General features: G+C 49.2%; 1 protein-coding gene across 1 annotated transcript; it reads left to right on the forward strand.

Annotated features, from left to right (window-relative positions):
* Positions 1 to 999: 999 nt before the first annotated feature.
* Positions 1,000 to 13,194, forward strand: RAB11FIP1 (RAB11 family interacting protein 1; the record flags this gene model as incomplete). Its single annotated transcript, XM_082495778.1, has 7 exons — positions 1,000 to 1,352; positions 4,379 to 4,821; positions 5,293 to 6,088; positions 7,073 to 7,882; positions 8,198 to 9,406; positions 10,621 to 10,726; positions 12,695 to 13,194. The coding sequence occupies 7 exons, from the start codon at positions 1,000 to 1,002 to the stop codon at positions 12,911 to 12,913; spliced, it is 3,936 nt and encodes a 1,311-aa protein (XP_082351904.1). The 3' UTR covers positions 12,914 to 13,194.
* Between the last annotated feature and the right edge of the window lie 3,638 nt (positions 13,195 to 16,832).

Raw genomic sequence — 16,832 nt, forward strand, 5'->3', positions numbered from 1 at the left:
CCTGTGAGATTTGTTTTCAGAGAAGCGCTGGTACTTTTCCGGCAGCCTCAGAGCAGGCGAGGGAATGGAGGTGGTACCAGGAGAGGTCAGCCAGCACAGCCCTGCAACCCCCTGCACACACACCGGTCACCCTACAGCCCCCCAGACTCCCCCCGGTGTCCCTGGACACACATCCGCCTGTACACACAGGCACCTGTACACCCCCCAAACCCCGTGCACAGCCCTACGCGTGCACAAAACACCCCCCAGACACACACACAGAGCCCTGGATGTACACAGCTGCATGTGCACACACCTGTAGGCACACAGCTGTACACACAGCCATTCACACACACCTGTACATCCATGTACACACCTGTATGTACACACCTGTATGTACACACCTGTATGTACACACCTGTACACCCCTGCACACATGTACACACCTGTACCTAAACCTGCACACACGTGCACATCTGTACATACACCCCTGTACTTGCCACACACACCTGTACTCCCCTGTGCACACATATGTACATGCACACACTTGTATGTACACACCTGTACATGCACACCTGCACATCCCTGTACACACCTGTAGATACACACCTGCACATACAGCCCTGTACATGCCTGTATATATGCACCTGCATGTCCAGCCCTGTACACACACCTGTACATACACACCTGTACAACCCTGGACACAGATATTCACACCTGTATGTACACCCCTGCACACACGTTCACACCTTCACATACAGCCCTGTACACACCTGTATATACACACCTGTATATACACACCTGCACGTACACACCTGTACCACGCAAGCCACGCCCACTGCCGTCCCGACCCCGCCCCCTCCAGCCCCGCCCCCTCCAGCCCCGCCCCCTCCAGCCCCACCCCCTGCTCTCGCGAGAGGGGCGGGGCTACCGGGCGGGGCGGCCGCGCACCGGGCCGCACACCGGGCCGCTCCCGCTCCCCTTCCCTTTCCCTTCCCTTCCCTTCCCGCTCCCGCCGCCATGTCCGGCCTGGGCCCGGGCCCGGCCCCGGCCTGGGCGCCCACCCACGTTCAGGTGACGGTGCTGCGGGCGCGGGGGCTGCGGGCCAAGGCGGCGGCGGGCGGCGGCGGCAGCGACGCCTACGCCGTGATGGCGCTGGGCCGCGACAAGTTCTCCACCTCGGTGGCGGAGCGGTGCCAGGGGCAGCCCCTCTGGCGGGAGGAGGCCACCTTCGAGCTGCCGCCGCCGCCGCGGGCCGCCGCCCTCCGCCTCACCGTGCTGCACCGCGCCCTCGTCGGCCTCGACAAGTTCCTGGGACGCGCCGAAGTCGATCTGGCGGCGCTGCGGGCCGATGGCGGCCGGCGGCACTGCAGGTGGGCCCGGGGCGGCGGGGGGGCCGCGGGGGAAGCGGGGAAGGGGTGTGGGGGTCTGTGCCCCACAGGGGCCGGGGAGAGGGATGGGGGGGGGTCTGTGCCCCACAGGGTTCGGGGAGAGAGATAGGGGTGTGTGTGTGTGCTACAGGGGCCGGGGAGAGGGATGGGGGGGTGTCTGTGCCCCACAGGGGCCGGGGAGAGGGATGGGGGGGTGTCTGTGCCCCACAGGGGCCGGGGAGAGGGATGGGGGGGTGTCTGTGCCCCACAGGGGCCGGGGAGAGGGATGGGGGGGCACAGAGGTCAGGAAGAGGGATGGGGGGGGTCCTCTGTGCCCTACAGGGGCTGGGGATTCTGTTGGGGGACCCCAGTTCCCCGTGGGATGTCCCTGTTCCCCATGGAAACCTCTGAGCCCCACAGGGGACTGGGGATCTGGTGAGGGACCCCTGAAGCCCTGTGAGGGCCCATGGGGTGACCCCTTCATGGCAGGGTCCCTCCCAGTGTGGGGCAGCCCCCCATGTCTCTGGGGTGCCTGTTCCCCTGGAAGTGGCTGGGGGTCCTGCAGCTGCCGGGCCAGCCCGGGGGAACACGGTCGGTGCTTTTTTGGCCAGTCCTGCCACGGGCTCGGGTTTGGCTTTAAAGTATTTATGTGCGAGTGCTGACGGTGTGCAGTGGGAGCAGCCAGGCTGACCCAAGAAACTTCATGTATTTCAAATGCCTTCACCTTCTGGCAGAGAGTGAGCGCAGGCTGCAGCCGGCTGTTCATGGGTTTTTCTTAATAAACACTTAGCAGAGCCTGAGCATGTGTAAGAGCAGATAATTCAGTGTTGTATTGACTCACTTCACTGTTGTCAGCAGGACACCGAGCTGCGAGACTCTTCCTTTAATACCGAGTGCCAGCTCTGTGTCATACTCAGTCCTTTGAACATAAACACCAGGACGGAGCACTGAAATCCCAGCGGTGGTTACTGGGAGGGTTTTACTGGGAGTCAGCAGCCTTGTAATGTGGCTGGGGGTGGCCGGTGAGTCACCTTCCTCCTGTCGCTCACCTGAGCAGATCCTGGTATTTGCACCAGCTCGGCCAAAGCCGAGGTCTGCGTCCTGTTGCTTGACAAAGCCATCGGGGCTTGCGAAGCCTTAATTATAACCTGGCTGTCATTAAGGTTGTGTCAAGCGCTAATGTGTTTACACTGCGGAGCGTGACGTGCGGAGTTCAGGGCGCCAGCGCTGCGAGGCGAGTGCCGCCGGCCTCCCGGCCTGGCTGCTTTCTGGTGGGGCCAAAGGAAAAGGGAGAAGGGGGGGGGGAAACAAACAACCCCAACTTTGCTCTGGGAAAACTGCTGATATTTGAAATTGTTAGTGTCGTCCCCCCAGCCCTCAGTTTCCTGTTTGAAGACCATTTCTTTTGTCATCGCTTAGCTGCCGTGGTGACATATACCTGTAAAGGGCTGGTTTTATTTGGAAAATAAATGCATGTTGATTGACAGGTGCTCAGTAACATAATAAATGAAATTAAAAAGATTTTTTGATTCTGTAGTTGGAGGGGGGGTGTCAGCGCGTTATTTACTTTCAGCCGCAGCCACGTGCTTCTCAAAGCGATGGCCGTGTTTCGGCGGGAGCTGCCTTTCGCTGATCACACAGTTTGTATTTTGGATGCCGTTCGAACAGAGCTTGCTCTTTCCCCAGGGCAGAGAGCATGCAGAATGAATTGTTGTGGCACTGTACAAGCACAGGATGCTCCTAGAAATCACGCGGTTTAGAACAAAAAGTGCCCAGTGCTGGCTTGCATCAAAGGCAAAGGATTTGTGCTTCTCTTGCTGCTGCCACTGCAGGACCTGACAAAGCCAAACATCTCATAAAATCCCTTCCCTGGCTGGTGTCTTGTAACTTCGGGTCTGAACATCTAACTGTAGCGTGGTGCTCGCGCATTCCTCTCCCTCTAAGGTGTTTCTCTGTAGCAGATTTCTGAATTCATCTCCTTCAGCTAATGCTCATTACTTTTGAATTTTCTCTGAAGCAAATCGCCTTTTCCCGTTCTCCTTCATTGCTTCCAGTGCACCTTCAAAGGACTCAAGTGCAAATTTGATGGAGAGGCAGATTTGCATGCTCTGTTCGCTTCCTTTATTCCCCGCACCAGCTGGTGAGGAGGAAGAACCCAGTGTTTTCCAGGCGGCCTTTCCTATCGGTTCTGTGGAGTCGGGAAGTCTGCGGCTCCAGCAATAGACAAAAAAGTACTGGTGCGCAGGGCTGATATTTTTCTTTGCCAGCCCTAATGTGGTTTGAATGTCATTGAGTGGTAACTGGGCACGTGTGATAGCGGCGTGCAGATGGTGGTTGTGCAGTTTAGCATACCTGAGCACACACTCAATATGCAGTGCTTAATATTCTGGAGCTGCGTTTCGGAAAGAGCTAAGGCTCTGGCTGTAACGAATGTCCTTCCTGGTGCGCTCCCGTCGTGAGCTGGTAGAGGTGAGTGGAAATCCCCAGCGCTGTAAGTCTCTGTTTGGCTCTCGTTGTGTTGATTAGGGGTTCCTTAACTCAAGAGGCATTAAGATAGCAACTGCGAAGAAGCTGGAATGAAAGGTATGAGGGTGTGGGGAGTGTGTGCAAGCTGTCTGGTACCTGTGTCAGCTCTCCGAGGCGCCTTCTTTCCAACCCACTTCAAAGTCCTAGCCTCTGCGAATTTCAAATTTCGGGAAGCCAGATAAAAGGACAGAAGAGAGTGGCTGAGCTGAAATACAGGAATTCCATGTTGTGTTTCTTTTTTTTTTCCCTTCTATTTTTTTAACCCTTCCCGGTCTGGGTTTTAAAAGAAATTATAATAATAACTTTCTATTTACGATAAGAAATATTTTCCTTGGCACCTGGGGCCATGTGATTATGGCGTAGTTGTACGATTAAAGGCTTTTTTTTTTTTTCCCCTACACTGTAGGTTATTTGCTTTTTAAAATATAAACACCCTCTGTTGTTCTAAATCACCTGTGCCTCTCAAGAACTTGTTTGTAAAAGAAGTCTCCTTGTTTCTGCAGGTGGTACAAGCTTCGCTCCAAACCAGGCAAAAAAGAAAAGGAGAGAGGGGAGATCGAAGTGGATATTCAGTTTATGAGGAGCAACATGACAGCCAGTATGTTTGATCTGTCCGTGAAAGACAAGTCTCGCTCTGCTTTTGGCAAGCTCAAAGACAAGCTGAAGGGGAAGAGGAGCAGTGGCCTTTCCGACACGGCATCGGCAATCATTCCCAGCACGACTCACTCCCCCGCTGACAGTGAAGATGAGTCAGTCGAGAAGGAAAAGAAGAAATCAAAGTTCAAAACCCTGTTTTCCAAACCTGGCCTGCAGAAGAATTCCCTCTCACAGTCCATGTCAGTCCTACCGACGCAGCAGTCTGTCACCGAGAGGGTTCGGCTTCGGCCCAGCGACTTCCAGTCGCAATGGGACGAGGAGGAGTCTGACGCCTCTCCAACCTCAGAAAGTGAGTATTGGCACTGATTGGCGCGAGGCCTTTCTTCAAAGGTGTGCTTCTACTTCTCACGCTTTTTAAACTGCCAGTTAAATTCTTCTTACTGAACAAGGCCATAGAAAGTCACTTCTGGCCCTGCTGGTGGGTATGCACGTAGGACGTTAGGCACTCTGGCTAAGCTTACCTCGGGGTAGCAGAGAAACTGGGGCTGTGCGAGCAATGGCCGCACGTGTTGGCGGTGCAGCTTCACCATTTAGTGATCCGTGGTGGTTTTAGGTCACTGAATGGCGTGTGTGACCCGGTCTGCTGAGGGCTGGCAGTGGTAGGGGACCCAGAAGGTTTGGAAGTGGCTGGTATAGTCACACTTGTGATGTTTCTGTTCCTGCAATCCATTAATGATTGCGAAGCACTGAGGCTGTCAGTAGTGGGTGACTGGAAAGGATGTTTTTACACTTTTAATTTCTCCCCGTTTATTTTTTTCAGAAGCCTTTGGAAATGCCCTGGAAGAGAAGTCTTCTCCTTCTCCCGTATTTAAGTCTCGTAAAACAGCAGCTTTGGACAGCAGGCAACTAAACCAAGTAACCACTGGCCACACCAAGAAAGAAGGGCTGTCTTTATTCAGTGGCCTTAAATCCAAAAGCGATCCCATTTCCAAGTCTAGTCTGTGTATCAATGGCAGTCATGTTTATATGGAAGAGAGCACGACGAAGGACAACACTCCAGCCTCTTCCCCCTCTCCTCACAACTTCAGGAGGAAGCAGCTCTTTGCTTCAGAAGAGAACCTGTCTTCCAGATCTACTAAAGGACCTGAAGAGACGGGAAGAACATCTCCTAGTCATGCTTTCTCTGGGTCTGCGTCCTTGGAGACCTTTAAATCTATGACTTTGCCATCATACAAATTACTTAGCAGTGAAGAATACCTCGAAACCAGTGTTCCTCCAACTGTCGAGGTTATTAAAGAGACCAAAAAACCAGACCACAAAAAGTCTGCCTTGCTTTCTCTGGTCACAGGGAAGAAGGAAGCAGTGAAGACCAGTGATGCTGAGAATATTCCCGACAGGACCCTGCAGGATGAGGAAAATAAATTTCCAGAGGAGAAGAGCGAACAAGAGGCCAAACATCTCGAGCTTCCATCAGATTTAAGCAGAGGGAATCCTTCAGAAGACAGCCACCGCGCAGAAGACATCTTTGCAAATAAGCAGCCGCTCAACCCTTTCGAGGAAGAACGGAAACCCGAAAAAGCTGCTGCGCCGGCAAAGACCAAAGCTGTGAAGCCCAGGTCAGTTGTGTTTGCTGCAGAGGTTGACATAAATAGCAGTGTGCAGCGGTGGGGGAAGGCTCTAACTGGGCTGCTTCCTGCCACAGAGCAGTGCCTCTCAACTTGGCATCCTGCGTGCGGCAGAAGCGCCTTGCTCTGCAGGGTACCTGCTGGTTTTAAGCTGCCGTTGGGCCCTTTGGTAACAAATAACAACTCTAGTTCTCTCTCGGTACGAAAGAGAGGTTGATATAGGGATGTTCCTTGTAAGTGATGCCGAAATAGTGGTTCTCCGAGTGCAGGCATCTTTGCAGATACTGTAGGGATAATATTTCTTGCTGGATCTTTTGCAAAAACTAACATTCTTTTGAGCTGTGTGGCTTGAACGTACCCAGGGGCTGAAATACCGGTTCTAACTTCTCTTTTTTTCTCTGCTGTATTTGGCTGTGGTCTTCAAAAGCGTTAATCTTGGAGCCCTTCTGCTTTTGGCATTGTTCACAGCAACTTGAAGGACATTTGTCTGAATTTGCACACAAGGCTTTTTCGGAAATTCTGCTCCTTTATCCTTCATATATTTATATATATAAAAAAATAGTGCGCGTGTGTTTTTTATATATATATATGGGTGTGTCCTACTAATAAGGCTATGTTTTGTGTCTGTGCCTAACTCCTTATTTTCAGTGCTTCTCATGTTTAAACATCTTGCATATGAAGTGTCTTACATACTAATAAAATTGCTTGGGGTGCAAAAGATGAGATAGTGCTTAAAAGCAGCAGCCGCTGCAGTAACCTGTGCAAATGCTGCAGCAGAAGCGTTCTGACGTAAACTGAGTGCTTTGTAAAGACACGCTTAAGTATGTAAAGTCTGTCAGATAGACTCTGAGGTCTCTTGCAAATATAATTCATCTCCAGTGTTAGGAGTTGATGGAGTCTGGTGCTAAAGCTTGTCTGTTCCCGCCTTGTGTTGCATCCGCAAGTGACATGCGAGTTTTTTGTCCCTTTTTGCAGACTGGGCGTGTCTTCAGAGGAGGAAACCAAAGCCACGCTTTCTACTTTTGCACCTGATTCCCTTCCTGCTTTTCTTTCTGTACACCATATCAGTAGTGACAATAATCCTTTTATTTCTAAAACGGGGCAAAATGTCCGAGTGCCAGACTCTGAAAACGTTACTAGTTCTCCTGCATCTGTTACTTCTCCTCCTGCTTTTGCTGCAGAGCTTTTAAATGGCAAGAACCCCTTTACTTCCCAGTGGGGCAGGGCATCCGCAGCCCTGGATCCTGAAGGCATTGCCCGTTTCCCTTCGTCCCATCATCTTGCAGCCTCTGTTCCCAAAACGCCTCTTCCTGGGCAGGTCTCTGGTAGTGGTAATAATCCTTTTGCTTCTGAATGGGGGCAGAGCTCATGGGGCCAGGGTCCTGGAAGCTCTGATGCACGGGCTTCCCAGGGTGTCTCTCACCCACCCGCACCTCTTCTCCCCTCTGATTGTCATTTTAATGACAATAATCCCTTTGTGTCCAAGCTTGGGCGGGAAGCAGGTGCGCCAGGTTTCAAAGCTGTTGCTAGTTCTTCCGCTTTCTGCCTGCCTTGTGATGAAGACTGCTCCTCAGCAGAGCACCCTGCTGAGCTGAAACGCTCTGGTCGCGATGCTTCAGGGAGCTCTTCAGATGTGGCTTTGACTGGTAATGTCAAAGCTGTATCAAACCCCCTCGGCACCCTTTCCGACGACCCTGGTCTGGCTCCAAAGAAGCAGTGCGATTCTCCCCAGCTTCAGGTTGAAGCTTCTTTGAAAAGAAGTAAGCTGGGCAACAGGAGATCTGCGTCCTTTCTCCTTGATGGACCGGAGGGTGTTACATCAGGCGATGAGGGTTTGGGCGGGCAGGAACGTGAAAAGCAGCGCTCTGATTTCAGTGAAGTGTCATTGACGGGTTCAGATGCAACAGGAGAGCGAGCAGGGTTTGCTCGCGAACTGGAAGCGGGGTGCTACCCATCGTCAAAACTCTCTAGTGACAGCACAGGTCCCCTCCCACACAGCGAGACTGCTGTTCAGGGTGGTGTGGGAGTAGGTGCTGCAAATACTGAACCCTGCAGAAAGGACAGCGAACACTTTGCGTCTCTCTCAACGTGTAATAATAGCCTCTTACCAGGGAATGGTGCTGAGCAGCCACCTTCCCCCGAGAGTGAGCTAAAAGAGAGGCAGGAGGTCTTTGGTGAAAAGAGACAGGAAGAGTGTGCACCCACGTTAGAGCCCCAGGTGACCCCACTTGATAAAAATGACTCATTTTCTCAAGTAGGATCTGCCAGACCAACCTCGGGAGCTTGTGCACTGTCCCCTCGGGAAGCCGATGTGGGGGGGGCTGGCAGTGAGGTGTTAGTCACTCCAAAGCCAGCACCACGGCTGTCTTTAACGCTGAAGAAGTGCCCACCGGTTTCTCAGGCTGATGAGTTAAGTGGTGATGAGCCTTCTTCAGGTGGTGGTGTAAAATCTGTGCCTGGGCTCCCGTTACATATTGATAAAGCCTCAGACGCTCGTGGGTGCCTCCCCCAAAGTGGCTCATTAGAGACTGTCACTCCACCAGTGATGTTCAGAGAGGACAGCAGTAATAGGCATTTAAAAAATGAAGGTGACAATGATTTATTTGACTGTTTTACAAATCTAAAGTCTGCCGTTCCTGTTACTGGAGACCGTGGTTTGAAACTGGCCAGTCTTCCAGTTATTCCGGAGGGAGGCTCTGATGATGAGCTGCTGGGTGACTGTCAAGAGAACCGTGGTGCCTCTGCAGGTGATAAAAACATTTCAGAAACTGGAAAGCAGTCCCGAGATTTAACACCTTTGCATGAAGAACTGACAGAGCACTCTGATGGCTCTGCTGCAGCCCAAGTAACCCTGGCCGCTTCAGGAGGAGGAGGAGGAAGTGCTCCTGGTGCTTGTAAGCCCAGCAAACCACACGTGCTGCCTGCCAGAGTGGATGTTCACAGTGTCAATAACCGGGTAGCTGACGCTCGTATGACGTCTCGTTCCAGGGAGCGTAATAGCCATTTTGAGAATCAAGAACTGAAAATAAGTGCAGATGTTGAGGAGCATGCAGAGTGCGACTTCTTTGAGCCTTCTGTTTCCTCTTCCTCCCTGTCAAGTCCTTCCCAGCACTACTCTTCCTCTCATTCTCTCCCCTCTGACACCCCAAGTCGTAGAGCAGAGTCTCCGAAAAAGCCAACAGCCGAGGGCTTCGCAGATAAAGCAGGAAATTCTGGCAAGAAGAAGCTTCTTCAGGCATGGGTTTCACCCTCTGAAACGTATCCTAACCAAACTCAGCAGAGTGGTGAAACCGTGTCTCCTAAGCACAGGTGAGACAATATGGGAAATACACAGAAAGTATCTCAGTGCTGATGTAGCCTTACTTTTTCTTCCTGTGAGCGCAGATCTGTCTCTCCAGCTGCAGGAATTTACTGTGCTCTGCAGTGAACAGGCATCGTACAGCCTTAACTTCCTCCAGCCGGTGGATTTGTCGGGGCCTGGGTTTGTCGTGCCAGCGTAGGATCATTGCTGGCACCAGATAAACCCGTACAGCTACTACGGACGCCCAGAGCACTCGAGGGGACCTGCCATTCTTCACAGTGCTACCTCTTAGGAGAAACATTAGGGAAACTTGGTCACAGTTTAAGAAATAGGATCATTTCGTCAAATTGGGGAAAAGGAATGCAATTTATCCATTTCAGAAATGGGAGAAATGGTCACAGGAAGCCTGATAAACTGGGATGCTTCCTTTCCTGGCTGAACTGGGCTCCTGACCCTCGAAGTGAATCGCAGCCAGTGATGCAGCTAAAGCCTCTCTCTCCCAAGAACGCCTGGCTGCTTGGAGCTGTCTGCGGCTCCTCCGGCCTGCTGGGCTACTCTTGTCCGAGGAATGGTGCTGCTGACCTGTCAGCCCTCAGTACTTTATCTGCAGAACTCCGTCTAGGGTCCAGGACGCTTCTGGGCTGGCGTTTGTAGAGATACAAGTGAAATTTTCTTCCTCTATTAAAATTGGCAATATAAATCCCCCTTGAGCAAATGGAGATAGCACTTTTCGGGAGCTTATGGCGTAAGTTCAGATTGGAAAAGGTGTAATACGTGCTTGTCCCGGCACAGTAGAAGGATTTGATATGTTGCAAGAACCACAAATAGGCTCTTGTTAGGAAGGTCAGACTCAAATACCAGTGCGTGAGGGATCAGAGTAAGTGCTGCTGTGTACTGCCTTCTCGTGTAGACTGACCTGCCTTTTTTTTTTTTTTGTGACATACAGTTCAGGATTATATTTCCCTTGTTACTGCTTCTTTATCTCCAATGCCTTAAGTCAATAAAGATAGTAGAAAGAGAACTGTAGTATACTTATAAAAAGCCTGTAGCTTAGACAGAAATGCCTTGTCTTCCCAAAGCTGAATCTCTCATCTCTCTGGAGATAGAGAAGGGTAGAAATTTTCCCTGATTCCTTGCTATATTTGCTTTGAGTCTGAAGGCGTGTGTAGTGCTGGCGTTATGTGCACTGCCTAAATAACATGAGCCTGTTTTGACATTGCAGACTCCATCCTGTGAAGCCAATGAATGCCACAGCAAACAAGTCCCAAAGTAAAAACCTGAATGTCATCAGCACTATGAATGAAAAGCTGCTTGAGATGAATGTGAAGGTATGGAGGAAAGTGGCACTTTAAACCAAAGCTTAAGCAGTAAATTGAACAGAGTTTGTGTGTTCGAGATAGTTTGCCTAGGCTCATATCGCATATATCCTGAGCAGGAAAAGCACAGTGGTTATTAAACCTGGGGAGCGTGAACTTTCTTTTTGTCAATCCCCAAAGTTGGGGACAGTCTTCAAATATTTTTTCTTGCAAACTGATCTATAATAGAATTGCTGCCCCTTGTTTGCGGCGGGGGCTGTCTGACTCCCCAGAGGGGAGCGGGGTGAGCCGTGAGGGGGCTGCGACAGGAGACGGGGACTTGTGAGCCGTGCTACCCCTGGAAGGGAGTCCCGTTGGTGACGCGTGGGAGCTGCCTAACTTGCAGAGAAGATTGGACAAATTAGTCACTGTTTATTTTCAGACGTGATTAGTCCCCAAAGCTCATTTTCACCCTGAAATAAGTATGTGGCTCTTAAAGCTGAGAACGTGGGGGAAAAGTAACCTCAGGGTGGCTGTTGCCTTGTAATGCGTTGCATTAGTATCCTGTGCAGGTTGAGCGGCCAGGCGCCTGCCCTTAAAGCACGGCTGCTTCCTAAAAGCATAGCTGTGCAGCTTGCATAATCACTCAGATTTAAAGGAGTTTTTGCATAATCTTGGCCTCAAAAGACACCTCCAGGCTTGAGGCGTAGCTTAAAAATCGTGTTGATCAGAATGGCTAGAAGCGTCTCCGGGTCAGCAGGGAAAAGCCCTGGGTACCGTTATTGTCTCTAAGGGTTTTTTGGGGAAAATGAAAAGTTACTACCAAAATAGCTGTAGTGCCGCCTCCTGGTGTAAGTGGAAAAGAAGCACAGAGTTAAATGATTCAAACTGACACGTTGCTATTTTGAATGAGTTGAAAACTTGTAATTAGTACTCTGGTGTGGTGCTCTGGTTCCACATCAGAAGTTCTGCTTGATGTAGTCACGCGAGCCTGTTGTGTGCCTGGGCTGGCACGCTGGTTTAGTGTCGGAGAAGGTAGCCCGAGGAATTGGCAGAAGCTGCCAAGTACCTGTCAAGTTTGCTCAAGGGTTAAAAGCAGACTTGCCGGACAACCTGTGTTGTGATGTGTTTTCGCAGTGATAACTACAGTAAGAGGGAAATGCCAAAGGCCTAGGTGGGTGTTTCTTGCTGTTTAACCTGAATTTGGCTTTCCTAGTCCTTGGTACATTTTAAACAGTAGCTGTCCCAGTGGTCATCTATAAATGATGGTAGTTGATGGTGCATGGCTTAAACTTCCGTGCATCTTGGCTAAGCTGGATGGGCTGCTGCCTGGAGTCAGCATGACATTCTTTCAGGGTAAATTGCAGCAGAGCCAAATTACAGAACTGACATTGTGCAAAGATTTTATGCTAAAACCAATGGCCTGGTTACCGTCCGTAACGGCGCTCTCGCTCTGAGCCTGCCTTCTGTTCTGGAGAAGGCTGCCTGAGCTTTATAAATCGTGTCTCTCTGCCATAAGTAGCACGTACTTACTCTGAGGCAGTTGCTTTTTTTTTTTCCCTCCGAATACTTTCAAAAAGCTATTCTGCGTTCTGGAACTGCATGAGTAGATAGTGTTTTTTATGAATTTTTCCAGGCTGGGTTTGCTAATGGCCTGGAAGGTGCTTTGTAGCAGAGGGCTGGGCTGGGCTGGGCTGGCAGTCTCTGCCTGTCCTTGTTAGTGCCATGGCCATTGCGCAGCTTGGCTCTGAGCAGCCTGCTCTGCTTGGTCCTAAAATGCTAACGACCGATGTTCCAAAATGTCATTTGGATGGAACTTATTTTTTAAAAGATACGAAGCACAGTAACACTTTTGAAGAGCAGCTGTGGTTCTGCAGACGCCAACTGTGAAGTTGTTCATTGGTGCTCTAAATTCCACAAGCCAGCTACCCAATACCATTCTGTTGCTATTTTGAAATGCCCGTATGTCTGTAATGACCCTGCCTTTCTTCTCTCTCGAAGAAATATGATCCTTCAGATCCTGCCTATGCTTATGCTCAGCTAACACACGATGAGCTGATCCAGCTGGTCCTGAAACAGAAGGATGCAATTACCAAGAAAGATCTCCAGGTGCGGGAGCTTGAAGACTACATCGATAACTTGCTTGTCAGAGTCATGGAAGAAACCCCAAACATTCTTCGTGTTTCAATGTCTGGAAACAAAAAAGCTGGAAAGATGTAAAAGCTCTCGGGACGGTGGTTGAACAAAGGACTGGATTCCCACCAGTGGAGTTTGATTAATAAGGAGACGACGTGAAGTAGGTGGTACCGGTTGTGCTGCCCATGAAAATGACCTCTTTCCTGTTTCTGCCTTGAGCAACTCTCAGTTTGATTAGTAGTTACATCAGGTCTTGTATATGGACTCCAGAAGTGGAGTCAACTTATCATATTTATTTTTTGGTTTCTCTCCATTATTTGGGAAGATTTTTTCAGGCATCTAATCCAAAGGCTGATTGTGATAGGAAGGATGATGGGTTTTTGATGTGTTTTGCTTGCCAAGCAAGGCACTGATGATCCTTTATGAAGATTTTTTTCATGGTTTTGTTTTGTAGCAGCTTTGATAGATCAATCACTCTTCTTTCCATATCTTAAGTTGTAGTGCAATATAAAATCGTGTACAGTAGAGCTTGAGGATTTGATTGTTTTTGAAAAAAAAAAAAAGAATTAACTACACTGGAGAAGTCCAGAGATGTGCGCTTCAGAGCAGGGCTGTGTGGGCTGTATTTTAAAAGTAAGTAGTGCCCTAGAAGTTGAATGCAATGTAACCCTTAGATTGGAAAGGAAGAAGTAAAGCTTAGGTAATCTCATAAAGTACATACTGTTTCAAAGCAGTTCTCCAATGGGAAGGTTTACAGGTGGCTTTGGTATAAGAAACATTGAGATGTCACGGTACGTCTGTCTACCATAGGAATGGTAGTAATGAATTTGGGCCAAAGGTGCATTTTAAATCAGAAGCTGTTCTCTTACAGACTTCAAATCCCTGATTCAAAGGTCGTTCAAACGAGGGAGGCAAAGGTACGCCTGGTTTCTGTTCTGTAGTCTTACATAGGTGTGGATTTCACAGTACATGTGCGTGGCCCGTGTCTCTTGCTGTATGGGAGTTCTGTGACAATTTTTCTTTGACATCATTGCAGTTTATTAGATCTAATAAATACCTTGAATTTTGGAGCTGGGGCTTACCTTGGAACGACCTTTAAAGGTGTTCATTAGTCTTGCAACGCTTTCTTCTGTGCATTCCTTATACGGCCCTCCCCTGGGGATTTGAGATAGTGCTCAAATCTGGTTTGGTTCTCTTTGTGGCTGGCTGCTCAGAATGGAATGAAAATTTTATGTAGCTGAGAAAGAGTGCTGGTTTCGTTAGACAATCGATACCTCTCAGTCTGCTTCCTTAATGTGTGGCTGCTTTGCAGCTCGATAGAGACAGGTACGTTCTCCTCCTCATCTCATCAGACAGCAAATAACAGCGTAGCGCTATCAAGCAGCCACCACAAAAGGCTTCCTCCTATGAAAAACTGAATGTGGCTTTTTTTTTTTGGTGAGCTCTTGTCTAAGATCAAAGAAATCAGATGCCTCTCTGCATCTCTGGGATTTATCAGGGTTGCAAGAGTCCATAAAAGGCTTTGAAGAAAGTTGAAATACCGAAAGAGTGGGTAGCAGAGGACCAAAGCAAATGCTCCTACCTTTGGAAGTTGAAAGGGTTTAGTGGGTCACTCCTGGCTTAGCTCGACAGGGATGAGTTCTAACTCAGTTTTTCTATAGCAAAGCACTTTATTGAGGGACTAGACCAGCTGGATCGATTATCAACCTGTTAGTAGTCTGCTTACTATTTTCATAAAACACTGAAAACTACTGGAGACTTCTCAAATACTGTATTTTTGTAGTGAAGAGTAGTTTAATATATTTGCCTAGAGATGGATACACTTATTGGAAAATTCAAAAAATGCTGTTAGTTATGTTTTTATTACTGTAAACTGACTAACTACCAAAGTCTGGAGCTTTTCTGACAGAGCTGTCCTTCACAGGAAGCTTGAGTTGAAACGAGCCTTAAGAGTCTTCTAAGACTTTGGGGACTTTTTTCCTAATTTTATTTTTACTTGAGCAGATGTCTTCAGTGAAGGGGTTATTTCTTTTCTACTGTAACCTCTTCTGTGAATGAAGGGTCTGAAATGCAGAAGGTCTTAGCGGCATCTTCAGCTCTTGGCTGATGGTTTTAATTTTGAGTGGTACTGGTTGGCCTTACTGAAAACTGCTGCTGCTTCTCGTGCCTTGAAATAGTGAGGAAGATGAAGGAGTAATTTGTTTCCTCCTTGTGCCTCAGTGGATCGCTGGAAAGAAACAATTGCCTATACCTCACTAATGAACTTCTAGACTTTATTCCACGCCTTTCTGATGTTCTAGGTCAGAGAGTCAGAAAAACCTGTTGTGCCTTTGAACGGTGACTTAATGGTTCAAAAATGGTATTATCAGTCATTGTAACTGGACACATGGGAAGCAAGGCTGGACTCTTGCTTTCTGCTGGCCTCCCTTTAAACCAGTGTGGGTACTACTGAGTGGCTGGCTGCTGGAGGCACCGCGGTGCTTTTGGAATATGGATTTTTATGAAGTTTGGATCATGTGTGTTCCTGTTGGCAGGAATGTGCATCTTACATGCACAGAAACAAAGCGGTAACATGTGGTCTTAGCAGTCTCCTTGGAGATGAAGCCTTAAAACTTGTAATATCCTCTCCTGGCAGCTTTTTTTTTGCCAGTTACAGCCGTATTTGTTGAGGTGGACCCTGGGTTGTGTCTGGCTTTTGCCCCTGGAGTTGTTCTCTGGGCTGTTTGCAGGTGTTGAGCCTCCTGTCAGGGCAGCGCGGGCACTGCTGCGGGGCCACGCTCCTGTCCCAGCCACACCTCGGCTTCCACGGCCATGAAAGCATTGCACAAACCTTGTACCTCAGTCTTTTATTGGCAATACTAGTTTAAGCCTTTCTTTGGCAGAAGGGGACCAGCATTTTATGTCCGGCAAGGTGCTTCACCTTGACTTTAAGGGCCTGAAGAATCAAATGTATAGTTTTATTATTGAAGGATCTGAATGTATTTTTCCCTGTTTATACGGTCTGCTTTTAGCTTGGGTACCTATTTGTTTTTAAATGCCTTTTGGTTTCATGGAACACTAAAATAAAAAGACCTTAAATCTAGTGTTCTGACCACTTTGTCTTTTTTCTGAGAGAGCAGTTTCAGAAGGGCCTCATCCCCTCCTCGTGACCAGCTCTGCTGCCTGAAACTCCTCATCCTCAAGGTATTTTTGCGCTAGTTCCATCCCTCCAGGAAGTTCATGGTAAACACCTCGCAGGGTGGGGAAACCTGATGGACAAGCTTATCCGCATCATGAGAATCGAGAGTTTCTGTAAAGAAAAAAAAAAAAAAAAAAGGAAATGTGTGAAAGGTTTGTTGGCCCGGAGCCAGCGCAATCGCCTCAGTCCCTGGCCCCTGATTGTAATGGCCCTCAAATTGTGGGCAGCGGATGACAAGAGAGGAAATCAGCCTCCTGCTGTCTCAGGGCCATTTAGCCCGCAACCCATCTGCGCTGCAGGAGCCCTGAGTGCTGTCATCGCCCTCATCCTCCTCTGGTGATAGAAGGCGGGTGGGCGGTCACCCGGAGCCCCCCAGCACCTGGGACTCAGCCTGGACAGGGACGATGAGCCGTGGCTGCTGAGTCTCACCAGGGGAAGGTTTTTTACGAGCATGGAGCAAGGGAGCACGTTGTCCCCTTGGTCCCTCTCCTCTGTTTAGGAAACAAAATTTAGTTAAATCCTCACTTGGGAAGGGCAGGGGTCTGTTATGTAGCTTCCAACTCTTGAAGGTTGAGAGAAGGGGAGGGGGAGCTGCTTCTTTTGGAAATGGTATTTTGCTGTAACCAATAAATCTGCAATCTCTGTTTAGCTTGCATCTTTGCTTTTTCATCCTCCTTTAGTGTTGCAGCTGACTGCTTTTAGGAACTAGGATTGACCAGAGGCAGGAATAGGAACGTTTCTTTGCAGGCTGTGCTTCTTGAAGCTCTCATTCTGAAGGTGATCCTTCTAGGAGGTTGTACTGTGAAGTTAAGACGATGTCTCCCG

The sequence above is a fragment of the Vanellus vanellus genome (assembly GCF_965231255.1).
Source record: "Vanellus vanellus genome assembly, chromosome: 26".
Classification (NCBI taxonomy): domain Eukaryota; kingdom Metazoa; phylum Chordata; class Aves; order Charadriiformes; family Charadriidae; genus Vanellus; species Vanellus vanellus.